The sequence below is a fragment of the Octopus bimaculoides genome, chromosome 22 (genome assembly GCF_046866305.1).
Source record: "Octopus bimaculoides isolate indiv1 chromosome 22, ASM4686630v1, whole genome shotgun sequence".
In the NCBI taxonomy this organism is placed as follows: Eukaryota; Metazoa; Mollusca; class Cephalopoda; order Octopoda; family Octopodidae; genus Octopus; species Octopus bimaculoides.
The window spans coordinates 39,761,435-39,785,417 of NC_142949.1; the positions used below are offsets into that span (position 1 = coordinate 39,761,435).

The window sequence follows — 23,983 nt, forward strand, 5'->3', positions numbered from 1 at the left end:
ATGTAAAGACCTAGAAGAAACGCTAAGTATTTTGTCTAATGTAGTAAGGATTCTTATTTCTTTATTGCCCACAAGGGGCTAAACATAGAGGGCACAAACAAGGACAAAGGAATTAAGTTGATTACATCGACCCCAGTGCATAACTGGTACTTAATTTATTGACCCCGAAAGGATGAAATCTGTAATGAACACCAGTCAATATTATTCCATCTCTTTTTAGGTTAACTAGGACTAGTTAATTATCTAATATGTCTTTCTTGAGATGATATTTGAGGTAGATTTGATTGTTATTTCTAGCAGACGGAGTGACTATATAAAAGTTCCTCCATTGGCTTGTGAGTTCCCTGCCGACTATCAGCAGCCAACATTATAGTTGTGATCTATTCTAGAATGAGATAGTGCTTTAATAGGAAGTAGTGATATGCTAGTAGTGGAAGGTGAATTTAACCCTTTAGCATTCAGATTTGTCTGTCAAATGCAATGCTTATTTATTCATCATTGTTTTAAATTAATCATGCATAATCTTGTGGCTTCAAGATTTTCATGATGTGTTAGTTTATTTTCAGAATAGCATTGTAGAGTAGGTATAAGGGTAAGATCTGGCCAATTTGAACATAAAGCAGAATATTTTGGCTGGATATGGTCAGTTTAAATGCTAAAGAGTTAAAAGAATAGAGGCAGAAAATACAAGTTCATAATAATAATAGGAAGATAGATAGAAAGTAACAAATGGCAAGATTATACATCAAATGTCAAAAGCTTAGAAAAATGTGATAGCTCTAATATCAAAGGCATGCAGCTGAGAATTCAGTGCAGATGGGCAGGACATGTTGTTCAAATGCAAAATGATCGCATTCTGAAAATTCTTTTGTATGACCAACAAGTAGAAGGAGTCTGCAGCAAAGAAAAGCCCTTCCTTATGTATAAAGAGAAGTTGAAATAATCAGTAAAATCTCCACAGCTTAATTTAACATCTTGGGAAAGTTATTGCCTAGATTTATCTGAATGGCGTAAAATATTTGATGATTCATTTGAAACGATTTGAGTTGAAGAAACAGAACAATCAAAGAATTATATCCTGCAGTCAACAGATACATTTGTCCAATCCCAGGCAAAATGGAAGTCATCATTGTCCCCATTGTGACTTCACTGCAAAATCCATACCTGGACTCAAATTACATTCATGTATCCATTGCAAATGAATGCAGTTTCTTGTATTTTTAACCTTTTTTGTTTCTATTTTGTTAAATCCTTTCCTTCATACACTTGTACATCAAAATCAAGGAGAGTGACCTCCATTATTATTTTCTAGCAGACAAAATGCCTAGCAGTATTTCTTCTGACTTGTTACCATCTGAATTTAAATTCTACTGGAATCAACTTCGTTTTTCATCTCTCCAGGTTCAGTAAAATAAATCACCAGTCAAGTGCTAGAATCAATGGCATCTACTAATCCCACTTCTCTCAAAGCTGCTGACTTTATTCTAAAATTTAAGACTATTATTATTATTATGGCAGTGAGCTGGCTTGAATCATTCGCATATCAGACAAAATACTAAGTGGCATTTCTTTTGGCTCTTTAGATTCTGAGTTCAAATTTTGCCAAAGTCAACTTTAACTTTCATTCTTTCAGGGTTGTGGAATAAAGTACCAGTTGAGCCCTGGTACTTCCCACTCTCCTGAAAATTGTTGGCCTTGTGCCAAAATTAGAATTCTAACAGTTTATTCTTATAAGCTATTATTCATATTATAATAGCTTATTATTTTTAATTCTCTCACTACAGCAGTTTTTGACTCCTTTAATGTTTTATTGAAGTTAGTGGATGAGGAGTAGGGGCTGTATATAATATATCGGTGTGAGTTCCACAATCTTTTAAAAAGTCATGTAAATCCCAGTGACATATCAAAACAGACAACTGGAGTCTGGACAGCTCTCTGGCTGGCCAACTCCTGTCGAACCATCCAACCCATGCTAGCTTAGAAAATGGACATTAAACAGGGATGATAATGATGTCAGGGTTTCATGACAATGTTGGCTGGCACTGGTATAGAGACTTGTTAATAATTCTTCATATTTGAAAAAATTTCTATTCTTCAAGGATTAAAATTTTACAAACAAATATCTGTATTGTTCTCTTCACTTTACTTAATTAACTAAGTTAACCATAAGTTTTTAGTTGGTGAGTTAATTATTAATGACTTTGTTAGGATTTTACTGATAATTGACCTTTTAAACCATTGAACTTTGTGTTTATTGTGGTAGCTATCTTGTTTAAACAGAACAACCACAACCCAAGTTGAAACTGAAGTGAAACGAATCTTTTTTTCTGTTTTTTAGGTTGTCAGTTATGTCATTGTTTCCTTCGTTTATTTTACATTCCCACCCACCATCTTTTTTTTTTATGTATTTTGTTTTGTTTCTGGAAACATGCAGCTGGTAGGATCAGTAAGTGGGATGAGGGGCAACTTACCAACAGAAGGGTAGATGGTTCAGGTACTACAGAACTTACTAAATGTTTCACATTAGTGACAAGCTGCTTTAAAAAATATTTTGTGGTACATTGAATTTTTTGGCAGTTTAACATTGAATCATGGGTCATCAGTCACATGTCTAGTTGTTATCATATCTCCAATATATTATACTGCAGCCAAATCATCATCATCATCATCATCGTTTAACATCCGCTTTCCATGCTAGCATGGGTTGGACGATTTGACTGAGGACTGGTGAAACCGGATGGCAACACCAGGCTCCAGTCTGATTTGGCAGAGTTTCTACAGCTGGATGCCCTTCCTAACGCCAACCACTCAGAGAGTGTAGTGGGTGCTTTTACGTGTCACCCGCACGAAAACGGCCACGCTCGAAATGGTGTCTTTTATGTGCCACCCGCACAAACCAGTCCAGGGGCACTGGCAACGATCTCGCTCGAAAATCCTACAGGAGCCAAAAATTATGATCTGGTTTGTCTCAATTTTGCAACACACTTAAAGCTTATCGACAATACACTAAAATATTGTAACACAGTTCAGATAACTCTGGTATGCTAAAATTGATATACTGCACAGTTGTTCAGTCCATCTAGCTGTAGACATGCCCTGTGAGACATAGCTCCTCCTCTCTAGGTGTAACTAGTGTGGTACAGTTAATGTTAGTGACCAGCATTGTACTAATTTTCAGCACTGTGCTCAAATTCTTTACTTTGGCAAATCTGTGTTAGATTGAATTCCCTTCTATGTGAAGTGGTGTCTCCCTTCAACCAGTTAGCACTTTGAAAACTGGGATCAGATCCAGCACACTGCAGTCTATTTTGGTATTGCAGATGTGAGCAATAGGAAAACAACAACAAAAAGAAAGCTGTTGCCTATGTAAAATTTTACTTTACCATATCTAATATATTTATTCTTAGACTTCTTATTCCTTGGCTTATTTTAAGTATAACACTGCCACTTAATGTTTGTCTATTAAGGATGTTAGCTGCTTTTGCAGGCTGGCATGATATTATTGTTATTAGTCAGACTTAGCTTTCAATGTAAACTGTCATTCAATCTACTTTCTCAGCTTTGGCTAATAGTGTAATGATCACGTGTTAATGTTATCTAATGATGTAATCAATAAATGTGATTTTTTGTCTCTACTTGTCATTAAGAAATGTTTAGCTTGTTTATTTGAATAAAAATTTTTAAGAAAGGACTACTAAACTTTTTGTAATATTTGTATAACCTATCTGAGGTCTCAATTTTAAAGTTTATGTGTTTAACCTTTTTAATACTGTCCTGTCCAAGACTGCCCCTTGTTCTGTGATACAAACCTATTATAAAGTGATCTAAAACAAACAACCTTCCATCAATATTTGATGTTAATTTATGTTCCAAATAACAGCTTAATAATGACAGTTAGTCTTAATAAATTCTTCATGTAACAGAAGACTTATATTAGACTTTCCATGATATTTTAATGCAAGAATCTTAAGATACATTCCAAACAAAAGGTTAATAAGGAATTGAAAAGTTATTTTTGTATATCCCACCAAACTCTTGATTACTTCCAAAGTGCAATGTCAATGTCCTTACACTAGAAATATGATTAAATTTTGAATTTGTAGACTTGAAAATAATTTTGTATTTTGATTTTAAATAAAGTGTTTTAACTCATTCATGACACTATTTTTAAAGAAATATATTATTGCTATGAATTGAATGATTTTAAAAGTAATTTGGGATTTAGTAAACTAACTTTTTTGTTACAATGTTAGTGTTTTGCATAGAACTTAGTAAAAATGTTTTTACATAAAATTACAATGGAAGATTTTTCATTTAAAAACAAACATTTTGTAAGTGGTGCCCCTGGACTGGCTTGTGCGGGTGGCACATAAAAGACACCATTTCGAGCGTGGCCGTTTTCGTGCGGGTGACACGTAAAAGCACCCACTACACTCTCTGAGTGGTTGGCGTTAGGAAGGGCATCCAGCTGTAGAAACTCTGCCAAATCAGATTGGAGCCTGGTGTAGCCATCTGGTCCGCCAGTCCTCAGTCAAATCGTCCAACCCATGCTAGCATGGAAAGCGGACGTTAAACGATGATGATGATGATGATGATGTGCTGTCATAGAATCAATCTAAAACAGTCTCAGCAGGCAAGTCACTATCAAAACTGAAGTAAAAGAAATTAAAATTTTTGTTAATAGTTATTAAATACAAACTATTAAAATTTACTGAAGTTTGTCTTTTACTGTGATCAGTAATTATGACAGCATTTTATTTTATGTGGCTAATTTGAAGTATATGGCTTACTTCTTGGAATTTCAACTGTGCATCTATATTTACTGCTGCTGTAGTCTTTCTTTGATAATCATTGTAAAATCTCTTGTCTGTTGATGGAGAGAGAGAGAGAGAGAGAGGTGTGGGGGAAGGATTTAAGGATTTGGAATAGCTTTGCCTGTTGCTCGAATGAACTAGATAATCATGGAATCTCAGATTTGTTGACTATGTAACCACACCCTTAAAATTTATTAATTGATTCGAGCAGAAGAAAGAAACTACTTTAGTAGGTTCTATAATATACTACTGCTGTTGAATTCCAGTTGTTATCCTCAAAGAAATCTGAAAATAGTTCCAAAGCAGGGGTTTCTTTTGTTTTTCGTTTTTTTTTTTTGACTGTCATATAAATGTATGAGTAACAATATTGCAAGCATCATTTATCTTTCTCTAACATCTCACTTTATTCATTAATATAAGATGGAGAAACTAAATTTCCTGGATCTAATTTGATACTATGATGTAAGTTGTTGGATCAGGTAATGAAAGTCATGGAGAGGGTCATAGCCCAACTAATAAGGGAGAGAGTCAGTTTAGATGAGATGCAGTTTGGGTTCGTGCCAGGGAAAAACACCACTGATGCTATATTTCTGGCAAGACAGCTGCAGGAGAAATACATAGCCAAAGATAAACCCCTGTACCTGGCTTTCGTTGACATGGAGAAAGCCTTTGACAGGGTCCCCCGATCCCTTATCTGGTAGTCAATGAGGAAACTAGGGATAAATGAATGGTTAGTGAGAGGTGTGCAAGCCATGTACAGGGACGCTGTCAGTAAGGTGAGGGTTGGCAATGAGTACAGCGAAGAATTCTGGGTAGAGGTAGGGGTCCACCAAGGTTCAGTCCTCAGCCCCCTCCTATTTATCATAGTCCTCCAGGCAATAACACAGGAATTCAAGACAAAATGCCCCTGAGAGCTCCTCTATGCTGATGACCTTGCCCTAATTGCTGAGTCACTATCAGAACTAGAGAAGTTCCAGGTGTGGAAGCAAGGACTAGAATCGAAGGGCCTTTGAGTCAACCTAGCTAAACGATGATGATGATGATGATGATGATTATCACCTCAGTTTCAAAGATATGATATTACGAATATAGCTACTTACTCATTAACTCAAATTATGCAAAATTCAACCGTTTCACTGACCATTTAAATTGTCATATTTCCTAAAATATTCATCCAAATTTCACAAATGAGGTATTAAAATATTTCGTTTTGGATGTTCTCCAAGAAAAAGTACAGTAGAAATTACACTTAAATATTATCAAAAATTCATAGATACCTACTTGTATTGAAAGTTTGTGGGTAAAAAGCAGCCATGCTGGTGCCACGTAAGTGGCACCCATGCCAGTACCATGTAAGGGACACCCAGTACACTGTAAAGTGGTTGATGTTAGAAGGGCATCCAACCATAGAAATCCACCCAAAACAGACAATTGGAGCGTGGTGCACCTCTCTGGCTAGCAGCTCCTGTCAAACTGTCAAACCCATCATAGAAAATGGATGCTAGATGACGATGATGAAAGATGGTGTATTTTGATAGAAGTATGGTAACAGAAGTTCTTAAGCAGTCTGTAACTATTATTTATGTTTTCTTCATTCTTATATTTTTGCTGTCCTGGCCCTCCAGAATTCTCTCTTCCACTTCATTGCCGTATGTCTTGGCATAGTTTCTCACTTATACTTTCTAGGCAACAGTTTAGCTTAAGTACTTTCCCTACTCTAACTGTTATCTTAGAAGTAAAATCTTTCACTTCTATCATCATGTTTTTATTTCCATTGTTATTGTTTTGATAATACTTGTTGTATTTAGATGTCCATACTAGGATAAACACTGAATATGCAATGGTAACAGATTGTGAGCACAACTAATAGAGAAGGCAGGTGCTGCATTGGAGCAACACAGTAGCCATCCCTGTCAGCATTATTCAACAATACCACCCTAATTTGTAGATTTTATTTTTCACGGACTTAAGACATTTCTTTGTAAAAATAAGATGTGTGGCAGATATGACATAAATAGACAGTACTTCCCCCCCCCCCCACTTACACACACGAGACTTCTGAAAAGTAACTACTTAATGTTTGAGGAGCTGGGTGTTGAATATAGATATTCATCTCAGGACTTCCATTTTAATAAGCCTTTATATATATATACACACACACACACACACACACACACACACACACACACACACACACACACACACACACACACACACACATGCATACATATACACATATATACATATACACACATATATATATATATATATACACATATATTAAGGTGTTCCTATTTTTCCAAGTAATTGTAACAATAATGATGATTAAGTAGATAATATAACGATATTATGGACTAGGTGAAAGTTCTTATAGTCATTGGTATTTGGATATCTCAGATGCTGGCTGGAGTGAGGAGATGAAGTGAGTCCTGGTGTATGGATAACAAAATTTCATTTGTGTACTTTTTGTTTTATTTTTAATTCTGAGAAAGGATATAATACTCTTACTAATGTTTTACATTTCAGCACAAGACCAACACTTTAAGGAGGTGGTGTTTAGTCAATTACACTGAACCCACTACTTGACTGGTTCTTAATTGCCAAAATTTGAAACTGTCTGCTTGTCATTACATTACTTAGCCCATTGGTAACACTGTCACATGATTAGTGAAAAAGAGGAAGAAAGAAAAGCAGGAAAGAGGATAAGGCATAGAGTGAGGCAGAAAGAGAAAAGATGGAGAGAGAAGCATCCAAATTATGTAGTAAGGGAAACGTAATATTTATTATGTGGTTAAAAATGTTAGTTGAAGATAGAGAGTTAGGAATATAATTTTAGCTGAGGGGTGATGTTCTGATGGTGAGATTAGAGAGAGGCACAGGGAGGGAGAGAGAGAGAGATGTGGTGGTGGTGGTGGTGGTGGCAGTGATAGTGAGTGCATAGTGAAAAGTAATTTATTCTTTAATTGAAGTTTTTTATATCACCTATCACTTAACCCATGCACATCCCAAACTTGAGTAACAAACAGTATTTATCTCATTTGTTTTGCCTTCAATACCAAAGAGGTCAACTTTTCATTTAATCCCACAACACATAAACAAAGACTGCAAAATAATATCAGTAATATATTGGTATTGATTCTATCAACTGTCACCACTGACAAAAATTTGGGCTGGTGCCTAAGCTTTTTTTTTTTTCTTTTATAGAATTTTCATTATTTACCAGAATGTCAGTTCATACTAGTGAAGCATTCCTCCTTAGCTCATAATGAAAACCTATCTTTAATAATTAATTCAGAATATTTGGCTAGTTCCCGAAGTTGTAATTGCAGCCAAGTTGTATGCATAATTCTGTAAAAAATCAATTTGTCAGTTTCATTTGTGAAAAGAAAAGTAAATTGTGGTGATAGTTAATAGTAATAATTAAATGGACAAAGTATATAGCCATATCATCATCATTTTAATGTCTTTTTCCCATGCTTTGCATGGATCAAACTGAATTTCTTTAATCAAATTTTCTTTGGCCACTAATTCTAACTTGTTTCCAAGCAAGGTAACATTCCCTATAACTGGATGTGTTTTTCATGGAAAACTAGAAACAAACAACATCACTTGAATGACTATGATATTCGTTTGCAATCATGTGATGTCAAGATAAAGGTACACACATACATGATGAGCTTCTTTAAGCTTCTTTCTATCAAATCCACTCACAAGGCTTTAGTTGAGCCAGGGCTATCGTAGAAAACACTTGCCCATGTTGTAGGAATGAACCTGAATGAACCATGGTGTTGTGTTGTGGGAATGATTCCGGTACACACACACACACACACGCATGCACGCATGCATGTACAGTCGTGGTCTGATTAAAAAGTATTAGGCCTGTTGCTATGATAACAGGAATAAATATGTAGAGTGAAGCCACTTGGCACAAAATGACATTGAACTCTGTCATGCATGCACACTAAGCTATAAGGTTCTTACCCACTTCTATTGTCTAATTTACCTGGAGAGAAACAATGCAGTTATTAAAGAGTTGAAATTACTGCATGCAAGAGTTCACAAGTCTAGCATCACTCCTTCATAGTCAGCCTATGAACTTTTCTGCTCACCCTTGTACACACATGCATTCACTTGCACATATACTAACATACATGAATACACTCAAAAAGAAATGTAAGTATTAAAAATATATACCATTTTAATGACTACTTTTCAATGTTTGCATGGGTCAAATAAAAATACATTAGGGAAGAACTTTTTTCATGGTAGGCTGCTCCACCCTTCCTGTTTCCAACCCTACTCACTTCAAGTGATATAATGATCTAGTCTGTTGCCAAAATTTGAAACATTTTTAAAGCTTAAATATTATGAGCACAATTATTATTCTAGCCTGTCTCTTATGCACAAACTGATTTTACTTCTAACTGATCTATATTGTAAATTAAAAGCTAGTTCATTTAGCAAATCATTGATTATCTTTATCAAGCTATTGTTTTTTGGCTATTTTTAATGTCCAGGTTTCATTGCTTCATAGCATCTACATATGAGATTTAAATGAAACTATTTGTACCTATGTATACTGAGTGTAAAAAAAAAAAAAAAGATTGAAATGTATTTTTTTCTGTTAAGATTTTATTAAAAAAAAAAAGAAAATCATCATAGTTATTTGGTCTTGTTTCATTCATTGGACTGTGGCCTTGTTGAGGTTTCACCTTGAAGGGTTCCAGTCAGTCACATCCACCCCAATACTGGTTTTTAAGTCTCTTGTTTATCTTAGCAATCTCTACTTGCTTACACCATTATATTATGGGACATAAACATGAATGCTGTTTTTCTTTTAAGCAATGTCCACTCACTCATTCATACATGTGACAGGCTACCAATTTCACTTACAAGGCATTGGTCTGACTGAAGTTATAGTAGAAGATACTTGTCTGTGATCTAAATCTGAGATCTTGTGGTTGCAAGGCAAACATCTTTAACCACACAGCCACACCTTCGTTGAATATTTAATCTGAAGTCTATTATCATGATGTGAAATGAAGTCTCAGAGTGGTCAGGCTAAATTGACACATGGAACATATTAACGTATAGCAGGAGTGAACTTGTAATGTTTGGCCAAACAGGATATGAGTTTACAAATTTTCAACATTGTATTCTAATGCCATCAGCTGCAGCTTTTATTTGTACCACACATCCTGCTTCTTGATTTAATCTTTCTGCTCTAACACAGGCTTTTCATTTTCTGCCTGACTTTCATGTCTGTCTGTCTGTCTGAATCATTAACTTGCTGTATGTGTTCTTTTTGTTTTTTTTTATAGCAAATTCACTGTTACTTATTACCATGGCAATAAACAAATATTCTATGTGCCTACAAGCCTTGCTATGCTAGAAATAGTAGCAACATTTCTGAAAATACTGTCTTAAAAGATGGCTATGTGGACAATGTCATCCAATATACATAAAAGGACAAGGAAGTCAGTGTAGAAACATCTTTGATCATGAACCTGCTCAGTGAGGACTGATCTGGACTAAACAACTACTGGTTGGCTGTTTCTTTATGCTCAACAAAAGGTCACACTTGTCCTTGTAGATCAAAGTAGAAGATTCACTGAGAACTATTGGGAAGATCTTCAGTCAAATAGCTTATATGTTTCAAGGGTTTCCCTATGTTGTAATTTAATTCCAGATCAATACTAATCAAGTAGGCCTATAATTAAAGGCTTTCCAGCTATGACTAGCTCCACCCCCCCTCCTTTTTTTATTCAAGTATAATGTATCTACTTAGTGTAGAACTTGGATTTTTCATCATTTAAAAATCATTTTTTGCAAAGTCTGGTCATTGTTAACTTAGGTCAATCATCTCGTCAGTGCTGTTTATTCCTGATGATCAAAGATATTCCAGCTACATCCACCCTGCCTTTCTCTATAATCGAGCACCACATTGTTCAACAAATCTTTTCTTTCACCCTTTTGCACTCACATTCTGTCAAACTTATTTATTGACATTTAATGCATCCTGCATTATTTTATAGCTTTGAGATTTTGATGAGGTAACTGTTAATTTTTACAATGATATTATAGGGTTGGTGTGAGAGGCCAGATCTGACCAGTTTGGACATAAAATAGGTTGAACTTTTTGGTCTGATATGGTTGGTTTAAATGCTAAAGGGTTAAAACTGTAAGATGTGATTTGAGGCAATTTGGTTACTGCTTTTGCATTCCTGTAGGATGTGATGTAATGGAGATCTGACTGCTATTTTTAGCATGTCAGACATCTATTTAAACATTCTTTTACTGGATTTCCATTACCATCTTCATTTTATGTCTGCTTTCCATGCTTATATGGATTGAACAGGTTGTCATGGTCCAAATGAGTTCTTTTTTTGGAGACACTGCTCTCCTGATATCTTCCAGAGATTTCTTTTTTTGGCTATTTTCTCTTGCTGTTAAAAATCCATTTCAGTGCCAATAACAGACTTCTAATAGATATTTCCTGTAACAGAGTTGCAGTTCTAAATAACACCACAACACAACAACAATAGCAACAACATTCAATTATGAAATATTGTCATTGGTATATATATACTTCCCACATGGAACAGATTGAAGTGCAAGAAGGCTCTTAAGTGTTAAACTTCATTTAATACGTAAACATTCTTTTTTATTTTGTTTGTTTTCTCATGTTAGAATTTTATCCTGATTAACTACTTAACAAAAAAAGTTTGTATTGACGAACTTCCTATTTAGTACAGGAAATCAGTTTGAGGAATGTAGCATGTGACAAAAGGTAAAAATAGAAAGTGCTTAGTTTAGTGTGGGTGGCCATCAGAATGGAAAGAACTGGCCCTCCTCTCCAGAATAAAAAAAATTCCTTAACAAAAAACAGTTCATTCCTCATAGTTGTCTATAGATATTTCAACTATGTTGTCCTCTTGGTTGTCATTGTAGTCAGCTTGTTGTTCAGTTAATACATCATGTGACCTAAGAGTTTTTAGTGTTAGGAGCTACTTGAAAGAACAACAGCCAGAGATAGCAATCAATCTGGGAAGAGATGTGGAGTGGCTTCGGTCCTTAGAGGAAGCTGGCAAAAGAATTTGTGGTGTGAATCACTTGAATGTTCTTAGACTACTACTGTCTGAAATAATGTTCTATGAAGTCAGTGGGTTTGGTGGGTGTGGTGGTTTAGGGAAGGTGGAAATGGGGAGAGGAGCATACAACAACAACAACAACAATGAAGAGATGAATGAAATAGGAATAACCTTTTAAAACACATGCATGCATGTAAAATGATTGTCATCATTTCAAAATTGTTCCCTCCCCACCATACTGATATGAATTGGGTTGTTTTATATTTACTATTATACCATTTGACATACTCCTATGATGTATTCCAAACACACATCAACAGAGAAAACTTGACATATCGTCATTGTCACCATCATCATCAAATGTTTATTTCCATGCTGGCATGGGTTGGGCAGTTTGAGAAGTGTTGGTGTCCAGCAGGTCTGAAGACAACATTGTATTCCAGTGTTTACTCTGGTATGGTTTCTATAACTGTATGCCCTTTATAATGCTGACCACTTTAAAGTGTACTAGGTGCTTTGTTTTGGGGGCACCAGGACTAGTGAGGTCACTATGCAGCTTGCAAGACAGACCCCCACCTTTGGCTGAGTAGGGCTACAATGGAGTGGGAGTTAATAAAAAAGTGTAAATTTTAAGTAGTTGACAATTTAAAACTATGCAATATTAGTTTCCTGTAAGAGCAAAATTACAGACCATATCCCAAAGTTAATAGTCATACTTTAGTTTCCCAATATTCTGACATAGCCGTAATGTGGAAATTACTTGTGTGTGTGTGTGTGTGTGCGCGTGAGAGAAAGAGAGAGTTCATATTTTGCTTATTTGTCGTGAGTTCACTTGTAAACAGAGACATCACTGTGGTGTTATTTGCTTACAGTCCATTGAAAAAGCATGTCCATTCTGTTTGTTACTTGATCGACTGGAAAAATATTAGTCTGCTTAGAAACAAATGGAGGTTAGTGACACAATGGGCACCTGGCCTTAGAAAACTTTGCCTCAACATACTTTTGTCTGATCCATGCAAACATAAAAAACTAGATGTTAAAGCAATAATGATGATTAATACAATTAACAAATCCAAATTTAATTTAAATCTTTGAGTTTTAAAATGAGACAGCTGGAAAAGAGGGTACATACATGCCATGTGTACTCTGCTTCAATTATATGGTTTTGATTCTTATAATTGCATGCTGTGGCATAGATGCCAGGAGTCTCCCCTAATACACAGGTGTACAATATAGGCAACTGTAAAATTCAGTGTTGCCTATATTTATATAAATATTAAATTTATGACTAGGAAATATATTGAAAATTTGACAAAACGGTTATAGTTTTGCTAAATGTCTTCTTGAATTTAGTTTACAAGTATCATGTTGAAATAACTTCTTTTTGGCTAGGGTAACTTCTAAAGGATTAGCATCCACAAATTCTAAGATCTTTTTTTTCAATTATCCATATTCTAGGCCGTGTGTTTAGGGTGTTTGAATCACAATCATCACAGTCATGCGATTCAGTTCTTGGACTACAGGTGGTGTGTGTTGTATCCTTGAGTAAGACACTTTTACATTGCTCCAGTCTCTTCTGCTCTATTTCATTCGTTGGTGTACTTCTTACCTTTCAGATGACAAACCCTGGTTGTTCTTCTGGGTCAATGTAGGATAGAGTTGAGAGGATGTCTATGCTTGTTCATAACTACGTAAGCACCTAAAACAATTGGCAAATGCTTGATGCATACTGATTTGTAGGTGACTGTTAGCTCTTTACATGCTCTGATAAACAACGTTGACAATCCTAACTGGGTACCTCGAGGTGCTGGTTGACATTTCCATCACTGGCACTAATCTTTGTCTTTAACAAAATCATTTGGTGTCATTGTTTAGTCTTAGATTAGTCTGGATTTGGCTGACTATGATCAAAGGCATCCAACAATATTCTTAGTTTATTATTATTTTTTTAATTCAGACATTATCATAATATTTTATGGCCAGGCATGGCTGTGTGGTAAACAGCTTGCTTTTCAGTCACATGGTTCTGAGTTCAATACCATTGCATGGCATCTTGGGTGTCTTCTACTACAGCCCCAGGCTGGCCAAAGCTTTTGAATGGATTTGGTAGACAGAAACTGAAAGAAGCTTCTGTGTGTGTGTGTATTTGTCCTCCCACCACCGCTTGACATCTGGTGTTGGGGTGTTTATGTCCCCATAACTTAGCTGTTCAGCAAAAAATATAAGTACTAGGCTTAAAAAAAAATATAATAAAATACTGGGGTTGATTCATTCAACTAAGAATTTTTCAAGGTGGTGCCCCAGCATGGTTGAGGTCTGATGATTGAAACAAGTAAAAGATCCTGAGATTAGCTTTTACTATTTCTCTTCCAGTTTCCCTCCCCTTGGATGCTTCTTCACTTGTTATATTTCCTATGCATCACATGCCTGTACCAATGTAATCTTTGTTATTGCACATTTCAGATGATCCCTGCTTTATCTTCCATAATTTTTTATTCCTCATTGTCAAGTGCTAGACAGAGACTTGTATCAAAGTGTAAACACTCTGTAACTTTCTGAAGTATTAGCAAGTAAATTGCAAAGTATCTTAAGTATATACTGTCCTAATCATGAAATGTGCATTCACTCACATAATTGTCTAATTATCATATGGATGGCACCAAAGATGTTTTAATTGGCCTTGTTATTAATCAATTGTGGCAGTAACTATTTTCTGTGGTGTTATCAGATAACACAAAATATATTTAGTTGTCTTCTTTATATCTATGGTTTCTTCTTTAATCCACAACCATGGAGAAAGGATGGATTTAAAAAGAAAAGTAGCAGGTGATACACAGCAGGTGTGATAAAAAGATAAAAGGTGGGCTTGAGTGGAAGGTTTATGTTACTAGCAACTCAAAGGAGTAGGGACCATAGAGGAGGCAGAGATAAGAAAATACATTTGTAATTTTGATATTTATGGAGTTTAATGTTAATAGAATGTTTACTGATTGCCTGAATGGGTTTCTATCAAGAGACCCTTGGGTTAGGTGGGAATGTGTGAGATTAATGGGGTTATTAAAACTTGTATACATTTCTCCTAAGCATGACTAAATTACTGGTTAGTGATGACTGAAATTCAGATATAGTGGAAGTATGATATTGGTCTCAGTCCTTATTTTGGAAGAGTAAACGGTAAAGTGAAATTGATTGGGGATTGAACTCTGAACATAAATAGGCATAACCGAATGCTAAAAGATATTTTATCCAATGCTCTACCAATTATGCCATCCACCAGCCATAGTCTAAAATGGTCTGGGAATCCAGTGACCAAAGGCTGTGCACTATCTCAGAAACTTGGAATTTAGAGAAAAATATTTATATGACCTGAATATTCTATTATCCAGAACTGTTTGATATTTCAATCTCCTTCCATCCCACCTCCTTCTGCTACTCACCCCAAAGTGTAATTTATGCATTGAACTACATTTGAGAAGACTGGCTGACACTGTTTAAGGCCAAAGTTATCAGTTTCCTAACTGGTTTTGTCAACTTGGAGTTGATTTACTGAAAATGCACACATTCACGCACTCTCACTCGTTAACACACTCTCACTCATATGCATACACATGCTCATTCATATGCGTGTGCACATACATATACACACTTCCACACCTGCTCACTCACATATGCACACTACCACACTCGCTCACTCACACACATACATACTTCTACACTTTCACTCATGCTTACGCACTCACTCGTATATTCACTTACACATATTTCTGTAAGCACACACACTTACTCCATACTCTTACCTAATACAAGCATTGACACACATCTAATGCAGGCAGTCTTATGTATGTACAAGGATGACTGAAGAAGTTCACATTGACATCTCTACTCCTACCTCCACCTTATCCAAAATTGATTTTGAAAATCAAACCAAATGTTAAGTCCTATAAATGGAGTTTTGGTTTGGAACCTGCTCCTGTGATTAGACACTTTTAGAAATTGTAGAATTTAGTTTTCCTTAAAATAGATGCATCAAAAAATAACTCTTTTGAGAGAAAAAACAAAATTGAAGACAAATTTTTTCAAATTTCTTTTCCATTAAATTTCTGTATTTGTTTTCTAAATGAAAAAACTCTTCCCTTTTCACTTGTCTCAGTCTGTGGCCATACTGGAGCACAGTCTTGTAAGTTTTTTTTTTTTAAGTTAGCCATATCAACTCTAGCACTTAATTTTATATATGATACTTATTGTAGGGGTTTTTGTTTAGTGCTCTACTTTACTCCAAACATTTATCAGTTTGCTGTCAGTTAGGTATTCAAAATAGGTTATACAACAGTTAATAATACTACGTCACTTTGTAATAATCTTTATTATTGTTGATATATATATATATATATATATATATATATATATATATATATATATATAAAGAATTCATTTAACATATGCGTTTTACTCCATTTACTAAATCTATATATTTACTCAAGTACCCAAAATAACAAGGAGTTTCAACCTCATAAACAGGAGTTACACCACAGTCATTTTGTGATCTTTGCTACTCTGGTATCTATTAAGTAATTTATTTTGTCCGAGCTAATTATTAACTTAGAGAAAATAAATACATATAATAAAATATATATATATATATATATATATATATATATATATATATATACACACACACACATATATGTTGAACCTCTGGGGAGATGACGGTGGTGAGGGAAGACCAAAATGAATGGTGTTATGCCATGTTGAGAAGACCCAGCCATCTCAGCAGAATTGAGGCTTTTTGCAACTCATCTTCTGACACCCAGTCTGCTATGTTATCCTCTTTTCTTTACTTCTGTATGCACTGAACTGGTCTCTCTTGCATCCAACTCGTTTCTTCTCTCTGATCTTGTCACACTATTTTCACTCAGTGCACATACCTTTTCCCCCTATTCTGTCTCATATTCATCTCATACCTGAACCTCATTGTTCTTTCATAGGAATTATATTTCTTAAGGGTGATGATCGTTTAAGGGTTTCTAGTTCATGGTTTTGTTGTGTGTGCAGACACACACACACACACACATACTCTCTCTCTCTAAAATTTGGAGAAAACCCAACATAATCCATATCAACTCTTTTGTTATCACATTTCTGTTGAAATACACTGCTTTTGTTTCAATAAATTTAAAAAATAATGGAGAATTTGTAAAATAACTTTGTCATTATTGAGCTGGTGTTTGGGACATAACAGGATATTTTGATGGAAAGTTTTAGTTTAAATCACTTTAAAACACTTTATATTATAGAACCAGGGACAGGTTCTGGCAGGTTTTCGTATGTATATATTAATATTTAAGTAAATCTGTTTCAAGTGATAATTGAAGTTAATTGAGGGCATTAAGATTCTTAAGCACATAAAATAAAATACACAAGAAAAAGTGTCCAAGGATGTGAACTAATGTGTTAGTTAGTGTATTTGGTGCATTAACCATTCACTAAGCAACCATATTGCTTTAACATTTTAGGTTAATAACACTTGTTAGTTCTATCTTGGTAAGAAAGTGAAAACAAAATTATAGAATATAAATAAAAAAGCATGTAAATATTTCTAATGAACTAATTTTTCTAGCACTTACATGCTAGAGAAAGAAAGTCTTGTTTATTGACTGTGATAAACAGCATTGGTTTTTGTCTAGAAGAATGCCCGTCAAATTATTTGACCTTGTAAGTAACCTCATGACGTAAAAATATTCCTTTCATCTTAAAGGCATTTAAAAAAATAAATAAGATAAAAAATGTTTGGTTTTGACTATACTTCATCTTCTATTTTCTTCATCCATCACTAAAACAAACTAATTATTTAAGAATCTAACATAAACTCAGTCAAATAGAATTTACTTATTTTTTCTGAAGTAGGTCTTTAACATTGTAGCTTATTTAATGTATTCGATAGTTGCATGGGTTTGCTATATTTGTCTTAGTTACACTTGTTTCTTCCTACTGTTGAGAAAAATTATTCTCAAATATTTTGTCGTCGTCATCAATCTCCTTTCCTCATAAATTCATCTATAAACAATCCAATTTATCTTATTAAAAAATATTCAGAAAAGCAGGTTGCATGAAACTAGTTTTTCAATTTGTTTTCATCATGTTTAAGATCACGCTGGAGCATCAGTTTAAAGAAAATGAAAGCATAAGAAATGTAAGCATTATTATTTGATTATTCTTATAGTTCAAGATTCCAGTTGATAACACTATTTACAATGTCCTTTAATTTCTCAACAATCCTAATTACCTCTGCTCACCAGTGTACAAAGCTTGTGTGTTTACTTGATTGTTTCATCAGTACTATACCAAATACAGTACAGTGGAGAGTATGTTTCATTGATGAGGTCAGAATAATACTGAAATATTTCCAGAGTTGTATTTCATATTAGCCTTTTTTTTTTCACTGCACACACACACACACACACACACACACACACACACACACACACACACACACACACACACACACACACACACACACACACACACACAGTTAATGTTTTAACTGCTTGGTGTGTTGAATATGTTAGCTTTCAACTCTTTAAATTTACTTAATCTAACTCCGTTCACAAGATTTGCATCAGCCTAAAATTGTGATAACCACTTGCCTATGATGCCATGTAGTAGGATCAAATGGGGGAACCCTGTGTTTGCAGAGTGAATTTTTTAGCCACACAGTTACATCTGTGTTCATGAACATTTAACCTTTTAGCAATGTAATGCTTATTTATTTGCATTGTTTTGAACTACCTATGCATTATCTCAGCTTTTAAATCTCAGTGATGTGATTATTTATTTTTAGAATGACATTATAGGGTAGGTGTGAGAGGCCAGTCCCAACATAAAACCAATGGTTTAAATGCTTAAGAGTAAAGATTTCCTCTAATCATTGAGAAACAGATTTCATTGTTTTCTAGTGTCACAGAGTGCTTCCTTTCAACATGGGCATAGTTTACTTTGGAAGTGGTCGTAGTAAAGCATCTTCATCACTGTCACTCACAAAATACTGTAGCTTGGTACTAACTTATGGTGAATGGTTGAGGTGGGGCTTAGGCAAAGGATGACAAGTAGTGCTGATGACTTTTTAACCCTTTCGTTACTGTATTTCTGTTGAGATGCTCTGTGTTTCTTTCAATTACTTTAATTGTAACAAAGAATTTAGTAAAATAACTTATGAAAACTTATGAAAACAAGACATTTGTACTCAGAGCCAGAGCCGGTTTCAGCTGGGTTGGTAACGAAAGGGTTAAGGGCATGTGAGACTGGTAGAAAGAGGGAGTAATATATTTGTAGACAGGCCAACCAAAGCCTTGTGTGTGGATTTGGATGATAGAAACTTTAAGAAGCCTGTCGTGTGTGGGGGTGAGTGCACCTTTGTCTTGACATCACATGATGGCTGTAAACATTTACTTTCAGTCTTTCAGGAAAATACATCTGGCTATGGGAAATATTAGTTTGCTTGGAAACAGGAGAGGGTTGGCAACAAGAAGGGTATCTGTTTGTAGAAAATCTGTCTTAACAAGTTCCATCTGACCCATGCAAGCATGGAAAATTTGATGTTAAACTGATGATGATAACTGGTGTCCAGGTCTGCATGTTTACAGCAGAGTAGATTCTATGGATGACACCCTAGAACAACAATGATTGTATTGGCAGGTTTCCGTAAAATTTCCGTCTGTCAAATTCCACTCATAAAGCATTGGTTGACTTGAAGCAATGGCTAAAAGTCATTTGCTCAATGTTGCATGGCAAGGTTAGAGCTAAAACTGTGTGATTGCAAAGAAGAAACTTCTTAAATATACTGCCATATCTGCACTTGCTATGATATTTCTTGCTTGTGAGAACAACATGAATGTTTGTTGTACTTGTCACACCATTGTGTGGATAACTGTTTTATGTATGTGTGTGGAGGTGGAGGTAGCTCACATGAAGTGGTTTCTCATTTATCTAAAAAGTGAAGACTGGTTGTAATTGTCAATGCTATGGAAAGATATTTTAAGAAATACAATATAAAATTTTTTACTAACTTTGAAACTAGTTCAGTGGCTTGCCTAAGGACAGTGTGATATCTACAGTAGGTTGCAAACTTCCATGTTGTGAACCCATTGGGTGAGTATTTATTGGCCAATAGAAATTGGTGTGATTCTATGAGAAATTTGGTTGTTTAGAGTCTTTAAAAAGAAAGGCCTACATTAGGTAATGTAGTTTTAGATCCACTGTGGAAATTAAAAAGGAAATAGATAGAATGGTCACAATGGAATGTCTTTTGATCATAGATCTGCTCAGTGAAGGCTGATCAAGGTAATATTAGTAATAAAATTACCACCACCACCATTACTTGTATCAATCTGGTACAGTTGACTGCCATTCTGTCATTTTCTATATCTCCTCCACTTTCAGTCCACTTATAAGCAGTTACAACAGAACACCACTTCAAACTTCTCTTTATGACGCTACTAAAGTATTTTTTGTTAAGTGACTTCCAAGATTAAACCATATTTCTTTGATTTTTATTTTATTTAATTTTGTTTTGAATACTTTTTTGTGTCATCTGTGTCTTTTCTTTTCTCATTTTTTTATCCTTTTGAAATGGAGTTCTATCAGTTTGCAAATTTGGTCAATTTGTTCAAATCACCAAAAGCTTTGTTTACTGATCTCAATATTGGAACCAGCATTTTTGGCTTAACTCAGAAAGTCTGAGGTATTATTTACTGAGGAGACCAAATCCAGTCAAAATACCAGACTTGGCAATTCACCAGGCATTCTGAGTGAGGCCTGTATTTTTTTAATTTCTACACAAGTCCCTTTCAGAAGTTTCTCTGAGACAAAATATTATACGTGCTATCATTCTACACTTGTATCTACACTGTTATACACACACCAACGTTTCAATTTTATCTTTTATTCTTTCAGAACTGATAAATTACCAGTCAAGTAACAAGGTCAATATAATCACACATAACCTCTGAATTTGAGACCTTGTACTTGTATTATTAATTACTATATATGTAAAATATTTCTTCAGTGTATTCTTGTGTAAGTGTACTGTTTTCTTCTTTCAGAGAAAATCCAGAAAGAATATTTGAACTTTTTGTAGAAATTGGCAAGCCATCGGGTGACAAAGAAGGTGAGAGATACTACTTATCACTTAAATAATTGCCAATAGCAAATTTGCTCTCCTTCATAATTTTCTCAATGTTATGCCACTCTTATTAATGATTAGTTAAACATAACTACTTGGCTAAGTCTGGCAGTGTATCAACAGCTGAGAGTTTGGAAGTAAATTAGGATAGTAGAGAATATTTAATAGGTGTGGTAACTATTACTTGAGAATGAGTAACTCACTGGAGTGGAGTAAGTTGTGAAGCTGCACAAGCTTTTGGGTGTAAACATTTCTATAATTTTCTCTTTATTTTTTTACTGCCAATGTGTTATTTCTTTACTACCCACAAGGGGCTACACACAGAGGGCACAAACAAAGACAGACAAACGAATTAAGTCGATTATATCGATCCCAGTGCGTAACTGGTACTTATTTAATCGACCCCAAAAGGATGAAAGGCAAAGTCGACCTCGGCGGAATTTGAACTCAGGACGTAGCGGCAGACGAAATACCGCTAAGCATTTCGCCCGGCATGCTAACGTTTCTGCCAGCTCACCGCCGTAAACTGCCGATGTGTATGTGTCATGTCTGTCTATGTGTGTATATCTGTGTATATGTATGATGTCAATAAACACGTTCACAAATATTGATTTATGCAGAGTAGACTTTACATGGCAAGCACTTAAGACTGATATTTATGTATATACGAATGTATATGTTTGCATATGTATGTATATATGTATATATATATATATATATATATATATATATATATATATATATATATATATATATATATAGATAGATAGATACACACACACACAAAGAGTGCAGTGAGTAAATTGTCATGTCTAAATTATGCAAAAATGAAAATATCACTGACATCTCATTTTAACAAATATATTTACCAAAATTGCACCAAAAATATCTTGAAATCCTAAAGAGTAAATTTATTCAATAAAATCACCATTGGCTTCAACTATGACCTCCGGACAACTTTGGAATCTCTTGAGATTCTTTTGGACAATCTCCGCGTTTAAGTTGGTGAATGCTGCCATAATCCGTGCCTTCAGTTCATCTTTGGTGTTATAAGAAGTTTTGTTGGTCTCTTACACATAATAATCAAGGGGTTGCAATCTGGGGAGTTAGGCAACCAGATGTTAGGGGTGATGTTGTCAGAGAAATCATCTGACAGCTATGACTGGGTTATCCTGCTTGTGTAACATGATTCTGAGTCCAGTTGCAGGTCTCCCAGCAGCCAACCCCTTGACCCAGGGCAGCACTACCTCCTCCAGGCACTTGATGTAGGTCTCCATGTTGAGTCTGAAGCCGTGTGGAAAAATGAATGGAGGCATAACGTCACCATCACTAGTGATCACTCCAGACACCATGATGTTGATTGGATGTTTGATTTTTATCACTCTTGGTACATGTTTTGGGGACATGGCAGGCCAACGGTTGTTCTGTGTGTTCATCATCTGATCTTGGTAGAAATTTTTCTTGGTCTGAGAAAAACCAAAAGTATGCTCAGTTGGAGGGGATGCTTGAGTTTGTTCAAAAGCTTCATCGAGCGGAATTTCTTCTTGTCCTTGATGGCTTGGAATAAAAATTGGCCCTTTCTCATCTTGTATGAGGAATACCGAATGTCTTTATGCACTACCTGCCTAATAAGAAACTCAAGCACTCCTATGTCTCTGGCAAAGGACCTGATTGACTTGGAGGGATCATTGTCTCTACTCCCTACTCATGCACTTTGGCAATACACTATCATTTATATTCTGACCCTGTATCTTGAGGGCATGCCCTTCCACTTTGCCACCACTTATCTCTCCCTGGCTCTTCTCCACCATCCCCCATATATATTCTGATCCCCATTCCTTGTGTGCATACTCTGGTGCTTTGCCACTATCTCTCTCTTGCACTCTTGTTCTCTTTCCCTCTCCCCCTTTCTCTTGCTCTCTTCTACTCTCTCTTTCTCCCTCTTCCTCTATTCCTTGGGCTGCTTAACCATGTATGTCCTCTACAACAACACACCCATTACTGGACTCCATCTTGATCACTCCTTCTTTCTCGCTCTCTCTGACAGAGTAACCATGTATCTCTTCTATAAGCAAGATACCTGTTTCTGTCTCTCTGTCACACTAACCTTTCATTATCTGATACAAGATCATCTCCTCCAATGCTCCCTCCTCCCCTCTCAAAGGATCTTTGTCTTGCAAGTTACTTGGTGACCCTGCCAGTGCTGGTCCCACGTAAAAAGCATCTAGTTCACACTGTAAAGTTGTTAGTATTTGGAAGGGCACCCAGCTGTTAAAACCTTGCCAAAACTGACCTCACTTGCGCTGGTGCCATGTAATAAGCACTCAGTCCACTCTGCTATGGTTAGTGTTAGGAAGGGCATCCAGCTGTAAAAACCCTGCTAAAACAGACAGCGAAGCAGGGTGCAGTCTTCTGCCTAACCAGCTCTCGTCATACTGTCCAACCCATGCTAGCATGGGTTAAGTGATGGTGATGATTAGGCAGTCTGTTGTCCAGTGTATTCATAGTGATTGTATCTATCTTGCTCACTATGACTCTCTTCTTTCTCCTCTCCCTTCTTCCCTCCCTTCTCTCCCTTCTTCTCTCTCCTTTCCTGACATAGTCTATGATTCCAGATATCTTTGTATTTCTATTCACTTGACCAGAGAGAGAGAGAGACAGACAGAGCCCAATATATTCTCATTTATTTCTTGTATACCCTTCGTTCTGTTCTCGTTATATATACTGATTTTTTTTTTCTTTTTGAGAGCAAGAAGAGAAATTACATAAAATACTTTCAGTGTACTAGCTTTTAAAGAAGGGAATAAACTTTACAACACAAGTGTCAAATAACTAAAATAACATTTTTCCCTTCCAAACATAATCACTTCCTTAGAAAATAGTTGACTGTGTGTTAATTA

The 23,983-nt window shown here is 35.5% G+C and overlaps 1 protein-coding gene across 1 annotated transcript in view; it reads left to right on the forward strand.

Annotated features, from left to right (window-relative positions):
* LOC106881781 (uncharacterized) overlaps positions 1-23,983 on the forward strand; it is an 83,964-nt gene that overhangs the window by 11,800 nt on the left and 48,181 nt on the right. The window contains exon 2 of the mRNA XM_089339586.1: positions 21,004-21,068. Coding sequence (XP_089195712.1) covers positions 21,004-21,068 — 65 coding nt within the window. The remainder of the gene's footprint in view (positions 1-21,003; positions 21,069-23,983) is intronic.